The sequence below is a fragment of the Balaenoptera musculus genome, chromosome 4, assembly GCF_009873245.2.
Source record: "Balaenoptera musculus isolate JJ_BM4_2016_0621 chromosome 4, mBalMus1.pri.v3, whole genome shotgun sequence".
Classification (NCBI taxonomy): Eukaryota; Metazoa; Chordata; class Mammalia; order Artiodactyla; family Balaenopteridae; genus Balaenoptera; species Balaenoptera musculus.
This window is the reverse complement of record NC_045788.1, coordinates 129,187,510-129,206,616: the sequence shown is the minus strand read 5'-3', so window position 1 is coordinate 129,206,616 and position 19,107 is coordinate 129,187,510. Positions and strand designations below refer to the sequence as shown.

Here is a 19,107-nt window from a genome sequence, read left to right as displayed (position 1 = left end):
ATGTCCATTTAGGGATACAAACAGTACTTTAAAGATTTAGTTGGTGAAATATACCTAAAGATTCAGAAGAATCATCAATTGGAACAGTTTTTCCCTTTGTCCGTTTCTTTCCCATGTTGGCACTTTATGGATTACTTACTGACACAAAATAACAATCTAGAAAACAAGATAAAGTTAGCTTGACAAAAAAAAAGTATGTTTTACAGTTCTCTCGGAGACAGTTACATAGCTAAACCACAATCTTGTGTGTCTATTAAGTTACAAAAACCATTCACATGTATCATCCAGTTTTCAGTGAGAACCCTGAAGTAGAGTATTACCTCTGTTTTTCATAGCCTAGGAAACTGATTCTTAGTAAGGTTAAAAGGTTTTCAATAAATGTAAAGGTCAGGAGAGAACCTACACCTTCTTACACAGATCTTGAAAAGTCTCAGCCCCTTATATTATTAGGAATTCAACTTCTCACTAGATAAATGTGGAATGGTGGTGGCACTTTGAAACAAGATAATTTCTCGTCCTTCAAAGCCATCTTTCTTAGCTCCTGCAGGGAATGCAATTTGATAGATATTTCTCAAAGAAAATTAAAAATAATTCTGAAAACAATCTCCTAGAGGGAGTTAGAAAATTCACAAAATAATTCAAAGCCAAATATAAAAAGTGACACACGGTTCTGCATTTTTCCACACCAGGATTTCCTATGGATGTTAGCTGAAAATTGATTACATATGCATTCTCAACCATTTACATTATATTCTTGACAAAATCAGTTTGGACTACTATGATAAATCTAGTTCATATCAAATCACCTCCTTAGTCAACAATTAAAAATTAGAAAACATGAAAAATACTGAAAGTACATACAGGTCTACCTAATAGCGATTATGAAAAGTATATTTTACATACATTAGAATAACTTAGTGTCAAAATCACTTAAATGACTAAAATAATTATTTTACCTGGGATGCTTATTAAAATTCTGATTGCATAAATGGAAAGTAGGACCTGGGACATACGTTTTTAAAACACTTCCCAATTAATTCTGATACTTAGCTGTCATCTTGCTCTGGCTTGGAGTATTAGAAGTATTCCTCCTTTAGCTCTTAATGGGTTAGGGTAACTAAAAGTAATTCCAAAAGGTTTGTATGAAGAATGAGTGGCAAATTAAATAACTGTTAACCTTTTCAAAGATAATATAAAACGTAACAGTTTCATGTTTACAAAATAAATGAATTAACTACTAACAAAAGAACACAACTATATGGGTATATATAAAATGAGGGTATATTTTATGTAATTTTCTCACCCCAAAATAATATTTAACATAATTTATCTTATCTAGAATTGCAGATTTTAGGGGAAAAAAACAGCATCCAAGTTCTTGCCTCCAATCCAACTCCCTCTAATCTGTGCTGCATTCCAGTACCAGACATATCTTCCAATAACGCCATTTTCGTCGTATCACTCTCTTGATTCAAAGTATTTAACAGTTTTTCAACCCACCCTCCTATGCTGGGCACTCATGGTCCCTTATAAATTGTCCCCACCGCTGTGGTAATCCTGACTCTCATTACTTCTCAACAAAGAACCACTAACGTTTGATCATATAGTGCTTCTGATCTTCAAAGCCTTTTCATAAGTATTATCTCATTTGATTTTCACAAAACCCTTTAAATGGAGCATTTCGCTAAAGAAGGCAACTCAAGCAAAACGATGAAAGATCACAGGGTGGCAGAGATGGAACTAAAACGCCGATATTTCGGTTCCAAGACAGAATCAAGCCAGTCTCTTCGGTATCCTCCACTCCAAAACACCCTGCCCCTACCTCTAAGCCTTTGATCTCCAGATAGGAGTTCTCTCCATCTATCCAAATCTTCCCAATTTCTCCAAGATTTCCATTTCAATGGAGCCTTAGGCAACCATTCTACTCTAAATGAACCACTCAACTCTACTTCCCCAGCTAGTGTGCACTATTCATCTTGTACCCTAATCAGATACATAAGTGGGCTGCTTCTTAAATCTTTAACCTGAACATGTGTTATTTCTCTATCTGGAATCTGAAGTTCTAGGAGCAAGAAATGGTTTTCGGCATTACTTCTGAACCGCCTATAGCATTTAGCATAGTGTTAGTACATAGTAGGTCAAGAAATACTTCTTGCATTGAAATAGAAAAAGAGAATAGTACCTGAGGCATTAAGGATGATTAGGTGCAAAGGTAGGTACATAAGAATGAAGCACACAAGTTCCGGTGAAAAAGAGAAAGGTAAAGAATGAAGAAATCTTCAGTAGTGAAGACAGCACTAGCAAATCTGGTTTGAGGACTGCAGTAGCCCAGACTCCAAAGTAAAACTTGAAAGACGAACTGTAATTGCTGCAGGCAGAGGACAGTAAGGGGGTTGCTTCAATGATGTGGAAAGAGCTCCAATAAATTTTTTTTAATTTATTTTATTTTTATTTTTTGGCTGTGTTGGGTATTCGTTGCTGTGTGCGGGCTTTCTCTAGTTGTGGCGAGCGGGGACTACTTTTCGTTGTGGTGCGCGGGCTTCTCATTGCAGTGGCTTCTCTTGTTGCGGAGCACGGGCTCTAGGTGCGCGGGCTTCAGTAGTTGTGGCACGTGGGCTCAGTAGTTGTGGCTCGCGGGCTCTAGAGCGCAGGCTCAGTAGCTGTGGTGCACCGGCTTAGTTGCTCCGCGGCATGTGGGATCTTCCCAGACCAGGGCTCGAACCCACGTCCCCTGCATTGGCAGGCGGATTCTTAACCACTGCGCCACCAGGGAAGACCCTCCAATAAATTTTTGACAACTATAAAGGGCATCTAATGAGTCGTTGAGAAGAGAGTACTGTGAGTACCATCAGCTATAAAACATCAATAAATCTATAAAATTTTTCAGACAAGTCTTCAGATGAGCGTTACTTTTTGCAGGACTCCACACAAAATTGAAATCATAGCCGGTTTTGCCGGCTCTCATATTATCCAGTTCCCTTCCCTCTCCGCCCTCCCAGTCTTCCCATGCCTGCTCGGTTCCGTTAAAAATGCAAGCGTTTGGAAAACTTTGCAAGACTAGAACACGGCTTTCAAGTTTTGAGTAGATTTATCCTACCCTGGGAGCACTGATTTGGTTAGGTGACAGATGCTGCCTATCCTACTAACCACCACACGGACGCGGCAGCGAACTCAGCCCCAACCCACAGGGTGCCCCTAGCCGCGTGGGCCCGCCACACCTCCCCTTCCCTTCCAAACTGCTCCGCACCCACGGGGGGACCTCGGGGTCCACCGGGTCGAGGAGGGCGCCAGCACCAACAACTCATTGGTCAGCTCCTGGAACTGACAGGACATGACGCCAATGAGAACGCGGTACCGGGCCGAGGCCAGGGAACGTGCTTAAGGACGAGGGCCTTCGAGAGGAGAACGAAGTCGGGCAGGAAATTCGGACTCCCGGCGCGCAGGAAGTCGTGCGAGTGATGACTGCGAGGCAGTGGGAGCAGAACTCACCCACGGCGACAGCGCCCATAACTGCATCCCCTAATGGGCCCTCGGGCTGGTCAGCCTGCTCCGTCTTCCTCCCGGTGACGAATTGAAAGCGACAGAGCGGAAGCCAGCTTGACCCCTAGAAAGCAACAACTTCCGCTTTGCAGCATTATGGGAAGTGGCTTTGGCCCCAGGGTCCGGCGGCACTGACGCCAGTTAATCAGCGCCTGCGCGGGGCTCACACCGGAAGTCTGAACGCGGCAGTCCCTGGAAGCTTGGCTGTCAATGAGTATTTCCCGCTCGCGTGTGGCTATGGGGTTATTGAAATACTTCTAAAGCGTGGGTACCTGGTGGTGGTCAGACATTTGGAGTCTCGAGGATAGTTACCTTACTCAAACACATCGCATCTGAAGGCTGGCTAAGAGGGGGACATTTAAAGTTCACGCATTTTCCCCTAATTCTGTCCAGTCGATTTCTAAAGTTGAGTATGTAAATAGTCTTGAACTAACCTTGCCGACACAGGGTAAAATTTACAAATATTTACTGTTTACTCGTTAGAAATAGGTAAGTGCCAAGCCCTCTGTAAAGTGAAAGAAACATGGGTCTCATCGCCCTGGACTATTGTCTTATGCAGAAGACACAATAATTGCTAGGAAAAAAAGATGCAGGTGCCAACAGAAAAGCAGGCAAGGGATATAAACAGGTAATTCACAATAAAAGAGCATTATGTGAAGAAATATTCATCCTTATTAGTAATCTGATAAAACTAGGTTAAGAAAGTGGCATCCTAGGGACTTCCTTGGTGGCACAGTGGTTAAGAATCCGCCTGCCAATGCAGGGGACACGGGTTCGAGCCCTGGTCTGGGAGGATCCTACATGCCGCGGAGCAACTAAGCCCGTGCGCCACAACTACTGAGCCTGCGCTCTAGAACCTGCGAGCCACAACTACTGAGCCTGCGCTCTAGAACCTGCGAGCCACACGTACCTAGAGCCCGTGCTCCACAAGAGAAGCCACCGCAATGAGAAGCCCACGCACTGAAACGAAGAGTAGCCCCAGCTTGTTGCAACTAGAGAAAGCCCGCGCGCATCAAGAAGACCCAACACAACCAAAAATAAATAAGTAAATAAATAAAAAGAAAGTGGCATCCTAATCTGTCCAATCGGCCAGAGTAACGATGGTTAAATCTGGGGGGAAACTGGCTCTCCTGCTCTTTACTGCTGATATAATTTAAGTTTTCTTCATTCAGCACATAGGCTTTTTTTTTTTTTTTTTTTTTAAAACAGCCTTAGGGCCATTGTACCACCTGCTTCCTCTTCCTAGAATGCTGTTCCCTTTTGATCTTATTCTAATTTTGTTCACACTTTAAAAGTCACTTCCTCACAAAGAAATTGGCTGAGCAATCTAGGAAACATAGCTACCCGATCACTCACATCACCTTATTTTACTTCTACACCCAGCAATCATCACTATCTGGTATTTTTCTTTCATAGTTACCTACATTTACCTCCTCCCCCAGCCTATCCCCTTGCCTCCATAGATACACAGAAACAAGCAAATATAAGCTCTTTGAGAAATGGGACATCTTTGTTTTGTTCATGGCTGTATCTCTAGTACCTGGAAGTGCTTGGAACACAGTGCTTAATAAATACTTACTGAAGAAATATAGTCATGAGAAATGCTTGTACAAGAATGTTCATAGCAGCCTTATTCATAATAGTCAAAAAACTGCAAACAGCCCACATCTCCATCAAAAGAGGAATGGAAGAACTGTGGTATAGTCACAGTGGAATACAACTAAGCAAAAAAAAAGAAGTTACTGATACACACAAAAACATGGATGACTCTTTAAACTATACTGAAAGAAGCCTTACACAAATGTACCTACTGTGTAATTCCATCCATATGAAATTTTGGAACAGGCAAAACTAATTGTGGTGGGAAAAAAAATCAGAGTAGTGGTTGCCTCTTGGGTTGGGTGGGGACTGACTGGGAGGAGCATTTAGGAACTTTCTGGGGTGCTGGTAATGTTCTATATCTTAACAGGATTTGAGTTACAAAGGTGTTTGCATTTGTCTAAACTCAGCAAATATACATTTAAGATGTTCATTTCATTTTTACTTCAAAAAAAAACTGATAGGGATAGAGTAGGATAATCAAATAGCTCAGAAACCCCATTAGGGGATTGTAGATAAAGAGGGAACTTTAGGGGGCTTTGGGAGACCACAGTAAGTTAATGATCACTCAAGAATGCAGGTTTGCCTAACCACAAAACCATGCAACAGAAGAATGAGGCATGCCTCAAAACAATAAAACAATGGTAGCATGAGACCCACATCCTGCCCAGTGAGCTCAGTAAGTTAATGACCCCTAGGACATGCTCTCTGCACACATAAAAAACAATAATTTATGGAAAGGTGACACTTCAAAGTGAAAGACCCTCATTGTACTGAGACCTGAAATAATTTTTCCACAGTGCCATGACAGTCCCAGCTTGACCATGTAGGGACAAGAAAAACTCCCCTGCCCAACCTGGAGGAGGAGCTGATGATGGAAACATGACATCTACTCAAGAATGAGGAAGAAGCTGGTCTTTTCCCCCTCCCCACTTTTCCTTTGATTATAAAAATGTAACCCACGAAGTACTCGGGGCAGCACAACGCTCGCCTGCCCGCCTGTAAGCCTCACAAACGTCCTATTCTAATAAATCACTTCTTATCCATCACTTTGCCTCTGGCTGAATTCTTTCTGCTCTGAGACATAAAGGAGCAGAGCTCCTGGGAGCGCTCCCCCCCCAAAAAAAAAACGCCACCTAGCAGTTTCAATAGTACCTGACATCAATGGATATCAGTTTACAAATCTTATAAATTTGAGATTTCTACAATGAATATGTAACGTAAAGGAAAAAGTGCATTGTGTATATTTAGTTCGTGAAGAAAAACATTTTTAATTACTCTCGTGTTGGAGTCGCGTTCAAACTGTCCTTTTATTAGCCGGGACAAATTTCTGTGCATGCACAGGGTCCTTCCTAAGGTCGCCAAGGCCAGCATCCACGCTCACCTGTTCCTATTGCCTTGCTACTCAGCGTCCTTCAGGGACCAGGAGGATCGTTACTGATTGGGAAGATCTTAGGAATGCAGAAAGTGGGACCCCACCACTACCTACCGAATCCCGATCTGCATTATATCAAGATCCTCGAAAGATTCCGCTGCGAGTCCAAATTTGAGCAGTGTTATTTTAATGGACCATTTCCTGACTCAGGAAACTTGCCGGCTATGCGTCTCACTGACAGTGGCAGCAGCTGGGAAACGCCAATCCGGTAGAACAAAAACTGCGCGACCGAGAAGAAGGAAGCTGGGCCCAGGAATCCCACTGGTCTCTGCTCGGGCTTCCGGGATGAGCGGGCCTGCGAGTGCGCATGCGCCAGCCTGGAGGACTCGGTCTCACTTTCCCAGGCTGCCGGGCCAGAGCGGTTTGTAGACTTCCGGTTGCCTAGCCCTAGAATTCTGAGGCTCCCTCCGGATGAGAATTGAGCTGTCCGTACTGCCGGGAAACTCGGGGTTACAGCACCGAGGGGGTCCATGGCTCGAGGTGAGTCCTTGTCCACTGGTGCTCAGCGGGATTAGGGGGGTCCGTCGCTGCAGCGGCCCCTTCCACGTCCCGGGAACTTGGCGACCTGGTGGCACCGCCTTCCCACGACCTTCTCACCGCTCATTGGTTAGAGCTGGCTTCGGGGTTTCCTGGCCCCGCCCATCCCTTTACCCTCCCCGCACCCCCACCCCAACCCTCACCCTCACCCTCACCCCCACCCCCACCCCCGGCCTGGTCAGTCGTTAGGGGCGAGGGCCCCTGCGAGTCTGGCTTCGGTAGTGGCCCTGGCAACTTTCTGAGACGGTTAGGAGTCGGGCAGCGAGACGCGCTCCGCCCTTAAAAAAAAAAAAAACTTAGGGGGGGAAAAAGGATTCCACTCAGGAAACTCAAGATTCATTCTGCGTTCTTACAGCATTCATTAAAATCTCGAGTCAGAAAATTCTCATAAGGGTGTTTCTGGGACTGAAATCTCATCTACGAAAATAATTTGACAAATCACTTACTTGTGACATCACTGTAGTTGTCCACCCGTAGGTCTATTAGTCCCACACTTTGCTGGTTCCATTTCATCTTCCAGACCTCCAAACTCAATGAGGCCTCCTCCCAAATTCACTCACTCCCTGACTGAGTAAACAAACGTGCCTTTAAATAAATGTCGATTACTCCCCAAATTATATCTTCAGCCGGATCTCATAGCTGGACATCTCTGCTTAATAGGTGTCCTGATAGGCACTCCATTACCTAGTATGTCTAAAACCAAACTTCACATTTCCATCATCTTCCCCATCTAAGTAAATGGCAGATCCATTCTTCCAGTTTCTTAAAGCCTTGGAGTTATTCTTGCAGCTCACATATAATTCATCAATAATCCTATTGGTTCTATACTAAATCTATGTCCAGAACATGAACAGTTGCTTACCACCTCCATCGCCATACCTTAATCCAAACCACCATCACCTCTCCTCCTATCATTGTGGTGCCTAACCTGGTCACCCTGCTTCCATCCTTGTTCCCCTACCCTCTTCCCGGCAGTGAGTGCGGGCCTCTTCATAAGTCAAACCCCTCCAGTGGCCTTCCATATCAGTCAGGATAAAATCCCAAATCCTAGCCATCCCTATGAGTTCCAACATGAACTGCCCCATACTTCCTTTCTAACCTTGTGTCCTAAAACCCTTCCCCTGGCTCATCCGGCTCCAGCCACCTGGTGTAGCACCATCCTGCTTCATGGACCTTGGACATGCTGTTCCTTTTGCCTGGAAAACTTTTTGCCCAGTTAAACACATGGCTTTCTTCTTCAGTGCCTTCAGGTCTCTTCCCTGCAGTCACCTTAGCAGAGAGGCTGTCCCTGGCCACCCCGTGTAAAATTCAACCACCCACCCTGCAACTTGAGCCTTACCTTCTTTATCTTCTTCATAACCGTTATTCACTGGACATACATATATGTGTGGGTTTTGTTGTCATGGTCTTCTCCCACTAGATTAAATCTCTGAGAGCGGAGTTTTTTTGTTACGTTTGTCCATTAGAGTCTTAGTGTTTGACAACACAATAGGTGCTCAAGAAACATTTGTTGAATGAATATAATAATAATAGCAAGTACTTTATGGCACTTAATCTGTTACCAGGCACTAATTTAAGCACTTTCCACACATCCTCATTTAATCCTCACAGCCACCCTGTCATTCCCATTCTGGAGATGGGGAGACTGAGGCACAGAAAATTAAGCCACCTGCCTAAGGTCACACAGTTGGTAATTGGCAGAGCCAGGAGTTGCACCTTGGCAGTCTGGTAACAGAGTACATACTTAAACCACTATGATAAAAAAACCGAAGTAAATTCACCTTCTCTAATAACCATGTAACAAGTTGTTTCCTAGTTTCCTCAACTCCAACACGACTAGAAAAGATACGGAATTCCAATAATCCAGGAATTTTAAATATTTATGAAGATATTTTTAATAATTGAGCAAATGCTTAATTAAGTTAGGATGTCAAGTGAAAATAGTAGGATATAAAAATATACAAAGTCACTAGAGAGTAAAGCAAACATTATATTTAAAGGAGGGAGGCATGTGCAGTTCTAACTGTGTAGAGAAGAGCAAATATCATTAGGTCTGGAAAAAATGTTTGAGGGTCAGAAAGGTTTGGGATACTATGCATACTAAACCCTCTTGTTAGAAATTCATGGTGCATATTGGCATCTAACAATAAAGACTCTGAGAAATCACACACAAAAAGTGTGCCATATAATTTATTGTCCTAGACTTCTCTGGTGATCCAGTGGTTAAGACTCCATGCTTCCAATGCAGGGGGCACAGATTCAATCCCTGGTTGGGGAAGTTCCACATGCAGCGAGGTATGGCCAAAAAAAAAAAAAAAAGTTTATTGTACAAATGGGGTCACTTTTGTCTAGGATAAATACTAAACCAGTCAGGACAAGAAGATGACCCATGGTCACCCTAAAGAAACCTGTTGAGCTTTGTGTCATTCAGCATTTCAAGAACTTATTTAAGCACACAATGCTTTATGTATTTTTTTTTTCCCAACATGGCATTGACACCCTGGTAAGGCGTTTTAAGGACATGAGTTGAGAACCACTGGGATTGGGAATGATTAGGTGGTGTTGGCATTGGTTTATACTCTGATCTGTGGAGACTGCCTATCGTATACATGACATTATTTTCATATTTTCCTGATTCGTGTCCAGTTAATCCTAGTGAAGTTAACACCCCACTACATTAATCATTCCCATAATCTTTGGTGTGTTTTTGACAGGACCCATTGCAGCTACTGACCTGACACCTCTGAGTAGTTTGCATTTCTTTTTAAGTGGAAGAACTTTTTTTGCTCTTTAAAAGTACCATAGAGTGAACTAGCTAAATTGTTGGCCAAATACCATTTTCTGATGTTAAAGAAATGACCCAACTATATTGGATGAAATAAAGAAGACTTGAATAAATAGAGAGACATGTTCTTAGAGGGCTTATAATGGATGATGCAAGGCACCCTTTGGGAAGTGGATCCGCTCTCAATACGCTGGCATTTTGTGATACTGTGTCTTTGAAACTAACAGCCAGATGGTGAACTGGGATAAATTCATTCTGTTACTGACCAGGGTTCTTGGCCTCCTTAATCAATAGAAATTGATAAGAGGCCAGACAAGAAATTCAGGCAGGGCTTTATTGGAACCCCTGCTGCAGCAGGAGGGAGCAAAAACAAGTAACAAGTTCCCTTGCTCACTCGGGGGGCAGGGGGAGCTGTTTCCTTATATGGGGTGAGGATAGGGTGGGTCCAGGGGTCGGGGTGGTCTGCCCACCCCATTGGTGGTGCTGTGTGGGTTTTTGGTCTTTTTGTATGTTGTTCATAATTTGCCCCAGTTGCGCCTGCATGTAGTCATTTTTAGTCCCTTACAGTTTCTTTGTATTTTTTTGCTCGAGGAGACATTTGTCCGCATGCAAGCACTGCAGCAAAAGGTCCCAGGCCCCAGCCTGTCTCAACTCTATTGGGTAGCTGTCAGGGTCGTCAGCCAGTATGCCTTTCCCCCCGGGAACCTAACACACCCCCACCCCATCCTCCCAGACCACAACACTGTTGCCCAATCACCGATTATGTGAACTTTTCCCTAATAGATAGTTGGCGCCCTCTTGCTTGTCTCAGTATACTTCTGTTAGACACTGCATACAATCAATATAATGACAATGTGGAGTGTGAATTGATGGTTGATGGAGAGATATTAGAGGCGGAGACCAGGTAAGAGGAGTCATGGTTCTGGAAGGAAATAGATACACACTCAACTTTGAAACTTTGAATAGGCTGTTTAATAAAGGGGCTATTTACAGAGGTGTGGCCAGGTTTAAAGGAACCATGACTATCCCTAGGCTGTAAGTTCTGCTGGAACTAAAGAAGAGGGGCTGCCTGCAGAAGCTTGGTCATAGAGGGTCACAGCCATTGTCAGAATACCACCAAAGCAGGGAAGGAGTAGTGAGGAAATATCCTAGCCTCTTTCTCCTCCCATCCTCCCACTTCCTGCCAGAGCATTGGCTGAACCCAACCACAAGAAAGGCAGAAGACTTGGGTGCTATAGGCTATAGAGGTCAGCTGTCCAGAGTCCAGGGCAGGGAAAAGAAGGACCAAGAATGAATTTAGAGGATAATCAGAAAGTAACCAGCACAAGAAGAAATATTACAAATGATGAGTCCCTGAATTAGACCTTGGTAGTTGGGCTTGTGAAGAAGGGACAGGTTCAGGCCTATGCTGTTTTTCTTGTGCTTTCCTGCCTTGCACACCTGTTCTCTCTCCCCACTATGCCTCCTCCTCCCTTGTCTAAGTCTTACCCTTCCTTCAAGGCTCAACTCATATCCTGCTGCCTTCCTCAAATCTTTCCTGATGACCTATTTCATTGATTATGCTCTCATCTTAATCCTCATGATAATACCTATACTGGTCATTTAACACTTGGCCTTTTTACCTTCATTGTTCTATATTTTATTAGATATAAGTCCTGATCTTCGAACTAAATAGAAAGTTCCAAGAAGGAATGAAGGATGAAACTCTACATATAGTAGCTGCTCAATAAACCTTTACCAACGATTAAAAGGAATTCCATGAAGGCACCACTAGCTGAAATAATGGTGTTTGATTTCACGGAGTAAATTCTTATTGAGAAGGTAAGCCATGTTTGCCTCTGCAACAGTGGGATTGAGCTCTTCTTCTCCATTCGGAAGAGTAACCCTTATTTTTTTTCTGGTGAATTTAGAAGTACTACATGCTAATCATAAAACATCAAACAATATAGAAGCACACAAATTAAAAAGTGAAAATCCTTCTCTTCTTCCCTCTACCCACATTTAGCCAACTGTTAATAGTTCGGTGACTTCTCTTTGTGATTTTTTTTCAAATATGTGTGATGGTATAAGAATGAATAGTAATATCATTATTTATTGATTAAGATTATTTATATTGCTCTACAATCTACTATTTTAGGTAACCATATAAAATGAACATCAATGTTAATATCCATTTTTTAAATTATAATATTCTACTGTTTGGGTATACAGGCATACCTCATTTTATTGCACTTTGCAGATACTGTGTTTTTTACAAATTGAAGGTTTGTGGCAACCGTTGAGCACGTCTATTGGTGCCATTTTTCCAACAGCATTTGCTCACTTTGTGTCTCTCTGTCATATTTGAATTGGTATCCAGAAATCCAAGGGTACCAACCGGAAAAAAAAAAGAAAAATTTAAGCCCTAACAAAAACCTGCTCTATCTAATAAGGTATCAAGAAAAGTACAGTCTAGCAAGACAGAAAACATTTAAATAATAAATACTGTATACCAGGCAAATCCCACGAAAACACTGTGGCCTCTCCCCTACTAACACCAGCAAAGGGAGCCTAGATTCCATCTTCACTGAGCTGTAATAAGCACCTAATGCCCACCCCTTGTCAGAAAGGTGCCAAAATGTCTGAGTTGGGACCCAGGACTTTCTTCCCTGCTAGGCAGTAACAAGGACTGCACTACAGTGTCAGTGTCAGCCCCATGTCAGGTCCATGTCAGACCACATGAAGAGTTTGTACGTCCACGTGATGCAGCAATAACAAGGGACCCTCTTTTGTCCTTCTGGGGTGTTGGCATGTCAGAGAGGTCTAGTGGAAAGTCAGAGCTCTCAACACCACCTACCATTTACAAAGCCACCCCTAACCCTGGTGTTAGTGGAGGCCACCTGGGGAGCAATAATGAGGCACTCCTATCACTCCCAGCCAGGGAGGTATCCTTAGAGGCCTACAGTGGCACTAGAACTCCCATCCTCACCCAGCAGTAATGAAGAACTCTCTCCACTCCCCCACTCACCTTAGATGTCAATAAAAGCTGAGTAGGGAGCCTGGATTTCTTTCACACTTGGTAGTAATGAAGCAGCACCCACCTCTTCCCCTCCTGAAGCATTATCAGAAAAAGCATGCTAAAATGGACGATTTAAATAATATCCACAGTCTCCTAATACCCCAAGTGTCCAAGTTTCAATCAAAATCGCTCATCATACCAAGGACAATGACAATCTCAAACTAAATGAAAAAAGAAAATCAATAGATGCCAATACCAGAATGACAGAGATGGGAGACTTATCTGACAAAGATTTTAAAACCCCTATCATAAAAGTTTTCAACAAGCAATTACAAACACACTTGAAGCAAATGAAAAAAATAGAGTCTCAGTAGAGAAACAGAAGATATAAAGAAGAACTAAAAAGAAATGTTAGAAATGAAAAATACAACAACCAAAGTTAAAAACGCAGTAGATAGAATCAACACCAGAAGGAAAGGAGCAAAGGAAAGAATCAGCAAACTGGAAGTTACAACAAAAATTACCCAATCTGAATAACAGAGAGAAAATAGACCAAAAATAAATAGAGTTTTAGGGACATGTGAGACTCTAACAAAAGATCTGACATTCATGTCATCCCAGAAGGAGAGGAGAAAGAGGACAGAACTGAAAATGTACTTGAAGAAATAATGGCTGAAAATTCCCCAAATTTGTCAAAAGGTATAAACAGATTCAAGAGACCAGATTAATGTCAAGCAAGATGAACCCAAAGAAATCCACATCAAGACACATCATAGTCAAACTTCCGAAAACTAAAAGAAAAAAGTCTTGAAAGCAGCAAGAGCAAAATGAACCTTAGCTATAAGGGTAAACAATTCAAATAAGAGAGCATTTTTCATCAGAAACTATGGAGACCAGAAGGAAGACGCATAATACTGTTCAAATGCTGAAAGTAAAGAACTATCATCCCAGAATACTTATATCCAGTGAAAATATGCTTCAGGAATGAAGGAGAAATCAAGACATTCTATGATAAAGGAAAACTAAGAGAATTTGTAAGTAGAAGACTTACCCTAAAAGAATGGCTAAAGTAAGTTTTCTAAACAGAAAAGAAACAATAAAGGAATTATGGAGGAAATATCATGACTGAGCAAAAATATGAATGAATAAAATGGATTTTCCTTGAGCTTTCTACATCACATTTGATGGCTGAATCAAAAATTATTACACTGTTGTTCTAAATATATGTAGAAGAAAAATTTAAGATCACTATATTATTAATGGAGGGAGGTTAAAGTAAAAGTGACATAAGATTTCTGTATTTTACTGACACTGGTAAAATATGATACCAGTAGACTGTTATAATTTGTATATACATATGTGTGTAATTATATATATATAATGTTATGTATATATAATTTAGAGTAACCACTAAAAAGGCTATAAAAGGAAATACGTGGGGCTTCCCTGGTGGCGCAGTGGTTGAGAGTCTGCCTGCCAGTTCAGGGGACACGGGTTCGAGCCCTGGTCTGGGAGGATCCCACATGCCGTGGAGCAACTGGGCCCGTGAGCCACAACTGCTGAGCCTGCGCATCTGGAGCCTGTGCTCCGCAACAAGAGAGGCCGCGATAGTGAGGGGCCCGCGCACTGCGATGAAGAGTGGCCCCCGCTCGCTGCAACTAGAGTAAGCCCTCGCACAGAAACAAAGATCCAATATAGCCAAAAATAAATAAATAAATTTATAAAAAAAAATACATGCAAAAACATTATAGATTAACCAAAATGGAATTACAAAATGTTTTCAAAAAGGCAGGAAAAAAAACCCAAAGAAATGGAAAACAGATAGAAAACAAAATGGTTGACTTAAGACCTAACATGAATATTGCATTAAATGTAAATGTCTAAATACTATAATTAAAAGATAGAGATTGCCACACACACACACACACACACACACACACACACACACACACACACACACAGAGTTATCTCATCCAAAATGTCAGTGGTACCAATATTAAGAGACGCTGAACTAGAGTCTAATTAAAGTCTAGACTCTAGACTTTCAACAAATTCATGTTTTCTACTGCATACACACTGCTGCTTTCCAAGGTAGCTGGTGTTGACAGTACTGAGCCTTTCTGAAGTTCTGCAGCTCCCTTCCCCACCTGACCAAGCAGTTAACAGAGGGAAGAAAGCTGAAATTTGTTAGTTATAATTCATTCACCCCTTTCCATCTTCCAGAATTTTGTTGACAGCTTTTATCTATTATTTCCTCTCCCTTTGTATTTAAGAATCTGTTCCTTTACTCTAGTTTTAATGGGGGAAAAAGAGAGAAAGAGAAATAAATACATGTGCTCAGCCTTCATGTTTTATTAGAAAGCCCCACACTTTTTCTTGCAAATGAAATTAAAATCAATTTATCAAATTCTAAAAATTTTTTTAAATCATATTTTGATTAGCAGCTTGGTAACCTTTATAACCTTGGAGTGGGGAAGACTTTTCTAACAAAGATTCAAAGTCCAGAATGTGTAAAAGAAAAGGCTGGTGAGTTTGCCACCTTACAAATAAAAACTCATGAATGGCACACACAGACACAGAACACCATAAAAAGACTATTAAGAATTTTTTTTAAAGGAGGGGACTGTGTAAAAATTTTAAACTTCCATGTAGTAACTTTCTGGAAGGCAGCTTGGCAATATCTACCAAAATTTTTAAATGCTGTACCAACCAGCCACCTCTACAAACTGATTCTTGAATATACAGTATTCACAGTTCAACATGCTTATGTGTATATATATATATATATGTATATATATATATACATGCACATATATATATATATATAAACTACCATTATAGAAGTGTTCATAATAGAAAAAATCTGGAAGCAACCCAAGTGCCCATCAGTAGATAACAAACGCAATAAATTATGACATATCTACATGAGTCAGTATGACAGTCAACCACTAGAAAGAATGAGATAGAGCAATATGTGCTGACAGTGAATAGATCTCCAAAATATATTCGGGGGGAAGAGGGATAGGAAGTAAGGAAAAAAGATGTGTATATATGATCCCCTGTAGTTACATTTTAATTATATATTTCATTCTCTACGTTTATTTACACATTATACCAACATGTGTTTTCCATATATGTATAATGCCTAAAATGTGTTCTGTTTCTGAAACACCAAAAACTCTGCCTTGGATCAGGGACTTGGACAGATAGGGGAAGCAATCACCAGCAGCAAACTATCTTCATTTTTTAACCTTTCTCTGCCATTTGAATTTTATAATCTTGTACTTTTTTTTTAAATGTTAACATGGGTTACTTGAGCTATGGGATAATTAGCCTTTGTTTTCTCTTTTTCACATTCTTCTACTTTTTTTAAAAACTAACGAATATTAAGTTAAGAGGGAAAAATTAACCATCCACATAACTAACTCTCTTATTCTTTTCATTCTAACTTTCCAAGGTAACCAATCAGAGCCTCTGTCCTTGTTATATCATTGATATGGCGTTTGACTACATAATTAGTTTACTTCAATGTAATTGCTCATTGTGGCAGCTCAAGATGCCACATCAACTATCTAGAAACAGAAGAATTTGGTGCCTGCTTATTATTAGAGTTTTATGGCTCTCATTGGATTGTCCCTTTCTTTGGGTCCTTAGCATATTACATCTGAAAGTAGAATAACCAGAAGGTACTCTGATTAAATTTCATATTTTATGAAGAAATCAAATTTTCAATAAGTATCCATATTCAGTAAGTACCCATATTGAGTTCTCCCAAGATTGTATAAATACTTGTAAATGTCTCTATTATCCTATCTTCCTAGAAACCTACAGATATCCAAAAATGATTGAGATTGAACAGGCAGAGGCCCAGCTCTCTGAGTTAGACCTGCTAGCCAGTATGTTCCCCGGTGTGAATGAGCTCATAGTGAATGACCAGCTGGCTTTAGCAGAACTAAAAGATTGTATTGAAAAGAGGACAATGGAAGGACGATCTTCAAAAGTTTACTTTACTATCACTATGAACCTGGACATACCTGAGGAAGCAATGGTAATTCAATTTTACTTTTGGAAGCATGTTTCATGTTTACTTTTGAAACATGTCTCAACTTAAAACAGCACTTATGGCATTTCCCCACCCCCACCCCTTTTTTTTTTTTTAAATCAGGTGATGTTTTCTCTGGCCTGTGTTCTTCCTTTCAAATACCCTGCAGTTCTGCCTGAAATTACTGTCAGGTATGGTACAGAAACTGGCCAACTCTAGAGGTCAAAACTAATCTGAGAATAAAAGCAATTCTCAAGTTTGTTTTCTGTTCCAAGAAAATTGATTTAATTTTTTAATCCCGTATCTTTTCCATCAGATCAGTATTATTAAGTAGATCCCAGCAGGCTCAGCTGAATACAGATCTGACCACATACCTACAAAAGAATTGTCTCGGAGATGTCTGTATATTGAATGCCACAGAGTGGGTTAGAGAACACGCTTCTGGCTATGTCAGCAAAGACACCACACCTTCCCCTGCTCCAGGAAGTACAGTCCAGCCAGTTGACCTTATTCTCACAAGACTCTGGATCTACAGCCATCACATCTACAACAAATGCAAAAGAAAGAACATTCTAGAGTGGGCAAAGGAGCTTTCCCTATCTGGGTTTAGCATGCCTGGGAAACCTGGTGTTGTGTGTGTGGAAGGCCCACAAAGTGCCTGTGAAGAATTCTGGTCAAGGTTGGCTTTCACGACTTTTGTATGCCTTGTCAATAATTTTAGTACTAAACACGACACTAGAGATGTGGAAATCAGTATGTATGGGCACTCAGTCTAAAACAGCACTCACATATGATCAGCATCACTCCCTTCGCCTAATACAGGGCGCAGAGAAGATGTTCTGTAGATAGATGTTAAATCGAGCCCCTGCCCAAGATGGTGTCTACTGTCCCCTCCATGTCTATGGATCTGGTTCTTCCATCATCTTAGTGATGCTGTAAGTTGTGTGAACCCTGTGAAACAAGGGGGTTTCTAATCTTCTCATTTCTGAGAAGTCCCTTTGGGAGGTCGAGATTCAGCAATTTCCACATTTCTAAAATGCTAATACGAGGCAGTGATAATGGCAATAAGTGAGTTTGGGGGTGGGATTATAACCAGAATCATATTTGATTAAAATAAAATCCATGGGAGATAAAAGTAGATTTCTTTACTTCTAGGAAAAGGCACTGAGGAATCTGTTTTATAACTTCTATTTTCAGTGCTTTAGAATACACAACACATTTTCAAAATTTCTCCTCTGAAAATTTCTTTCAGACTCAGAAAATTAAACTGGAAGAGAATTTTAATTCGCCATCGAGAAGACATTGCTTTTGATGGTACAACTGAGGAAATGGAAAGACAAAGAAAATTTTCAGTTTTTGAAGAAAAAGTATTCAGTGTTAATGGAGCCAGAGGAAACCACATGGACTTTGGTCAACTGTATCAGTTTTTAAATGGCAAAGGATGTGGGGATGTTTTCCAGATGTTCTTTGGTGTGGAAGGACAATGAGCAGAGGAGTAGTTGAAAGTGTTTTGCTGCTGTTGGTCTTTTGACTTTCTCCCCGACTCTTTCTTGAAAGATTAAGTAATTTCACTTTAGTCCCATTCTAAAATGTTAAGGGGGAAAAAGAGGAAAAGTAGTATAGCTGAAATGCATCTGTTAAAAATATTCATGATTGAATGCAGAACTGAGTTTTATAATCTTAAAATTGTTGATAGACATGTCTTGACATATAAATAAACTACCTATTTTGAGAGAGAAGTTAATTATATTTGAGGACGATAGCGTTGGTGATAACTTGCCACTTATTCCCAATCCCCTTCCCCTTTATCTGCCTCCACTAAGAACCTGGGAAAGTTTAATGCTCACTCTCTCCAGGCTCTCTTGCAGCTGCGGGGCGGGGGGGCCAGGGAGCCTTTGGGAAAACTTTTGCTTCCCTGATTAAAATGATAGATGCAGCTAGGGCACATCTTCCCTCTCTTTCTGTCCGAAATACCAAAGTGATGGCTGGAGCTGCAGTAGTCCTTTCAACCACGAGGGAAGGAAGGGCCAAGAGAGCCACAGAGATGCCAGTCCTCAAGCTGTTAAACTACTGATCGAACACTAGCCGCTGCCTATCTCTAGACAGCTTATTATGAAATAAAACCAGTTTTATGTATATTTCTCTGCCTGTTACTAGCAGTTAAAAGCAAG

The 19,107-nt window shown here is 41.2% G+C and overlaps 2 protein-coding genes across 11 annotated transcripts in view; one reads left to right on the top strand and one right to left on the bottom strand.

Annotated features, from left to right (window-relative positions):
• Positions 1–6,829, bottom strand: part of USP16 (ubiquitin specific peptidase 16) — a 30,703-nt gene extending 23,874 nt beyond the window's left edge. Inside the window, exons 1-3 of one of the 10 annotated variants that reach the window (XM_036851469.1) lie at positions 3,490–3,558; positions 2,183–2,368; positions 55–156 (exon numbers count right to left, since the gene is read on the bottom strand). In XM_036851469.1, coding sequence (XP_036707364.1) covers positions 55–115 — 61 coding nt within the window. In that variant the 5' untranslated portion in view covers positions 116–156; positions 2,183–2,368; positions 3,490–3,558. Of the gene's footprint in view, positions 1–54; positions 157–2,182; positions 2,369–3,489; positions 3,624–6,628 lie in introns of those variants that run through there. The other 9 variants (XM_036851472.1, XM_036851470.1, XM_036851471.1 and 6 more) reach the window with 9 other exon arrangements.
• A 73-nt stretch (positions 6,830–6,902) lies between these two features.
• Positions 6,903–18,881, top strand: RWDD2B (RWD domain containing 2B). The gene is made up of 6 exons (XM_036851481.1): positions 6,903–7,054; positions 11,543–11,717; positions 16,716–16,942; positions 17,060–17,127; positions 17,253–17,615; positions 18,189–18,881. Exons 3-6 carry the CDS (start codon positions 16,736–16,738, stop codon positions 18,421–18,423), a joined length of 873 nt encoding a protein of 290 aa, XP_036707376.1. The 5' UTR covers positions 6,903–7,054; positions 11,543–11,717; positions 16,716–16,735; the 3' UTR covers positions 18,424–18,881.
• Positions 18,882–19,107: the final 226 nt, after the last annotated feature.

Excerpts from the sequence above, each read along its gene's own strand:
- RWDD2B (XM_036851481.1), top strand. The coding sequence starts at position 16,736 with ATGATTGAGATTGAACAGGCAGAGGCCCAGCTCTCTGAGTTAGACCTG. Across the intron at positions 17,128-17,252 it reads CTGCCTGAAATTACTGTCAG|ATCAGTATTATTAAGTAGAT; the intron begins GTATGGTACAGA and ends CTTTTCCATCAG. Across the intron at positions 17,616-18,188 it reads TGTGAAGAATTCTGGTCAAG|ACTCAGAAAATTAAACTGGA; the intron begins GTTGGCTTTCAC and ends AATTTCTTTCAG.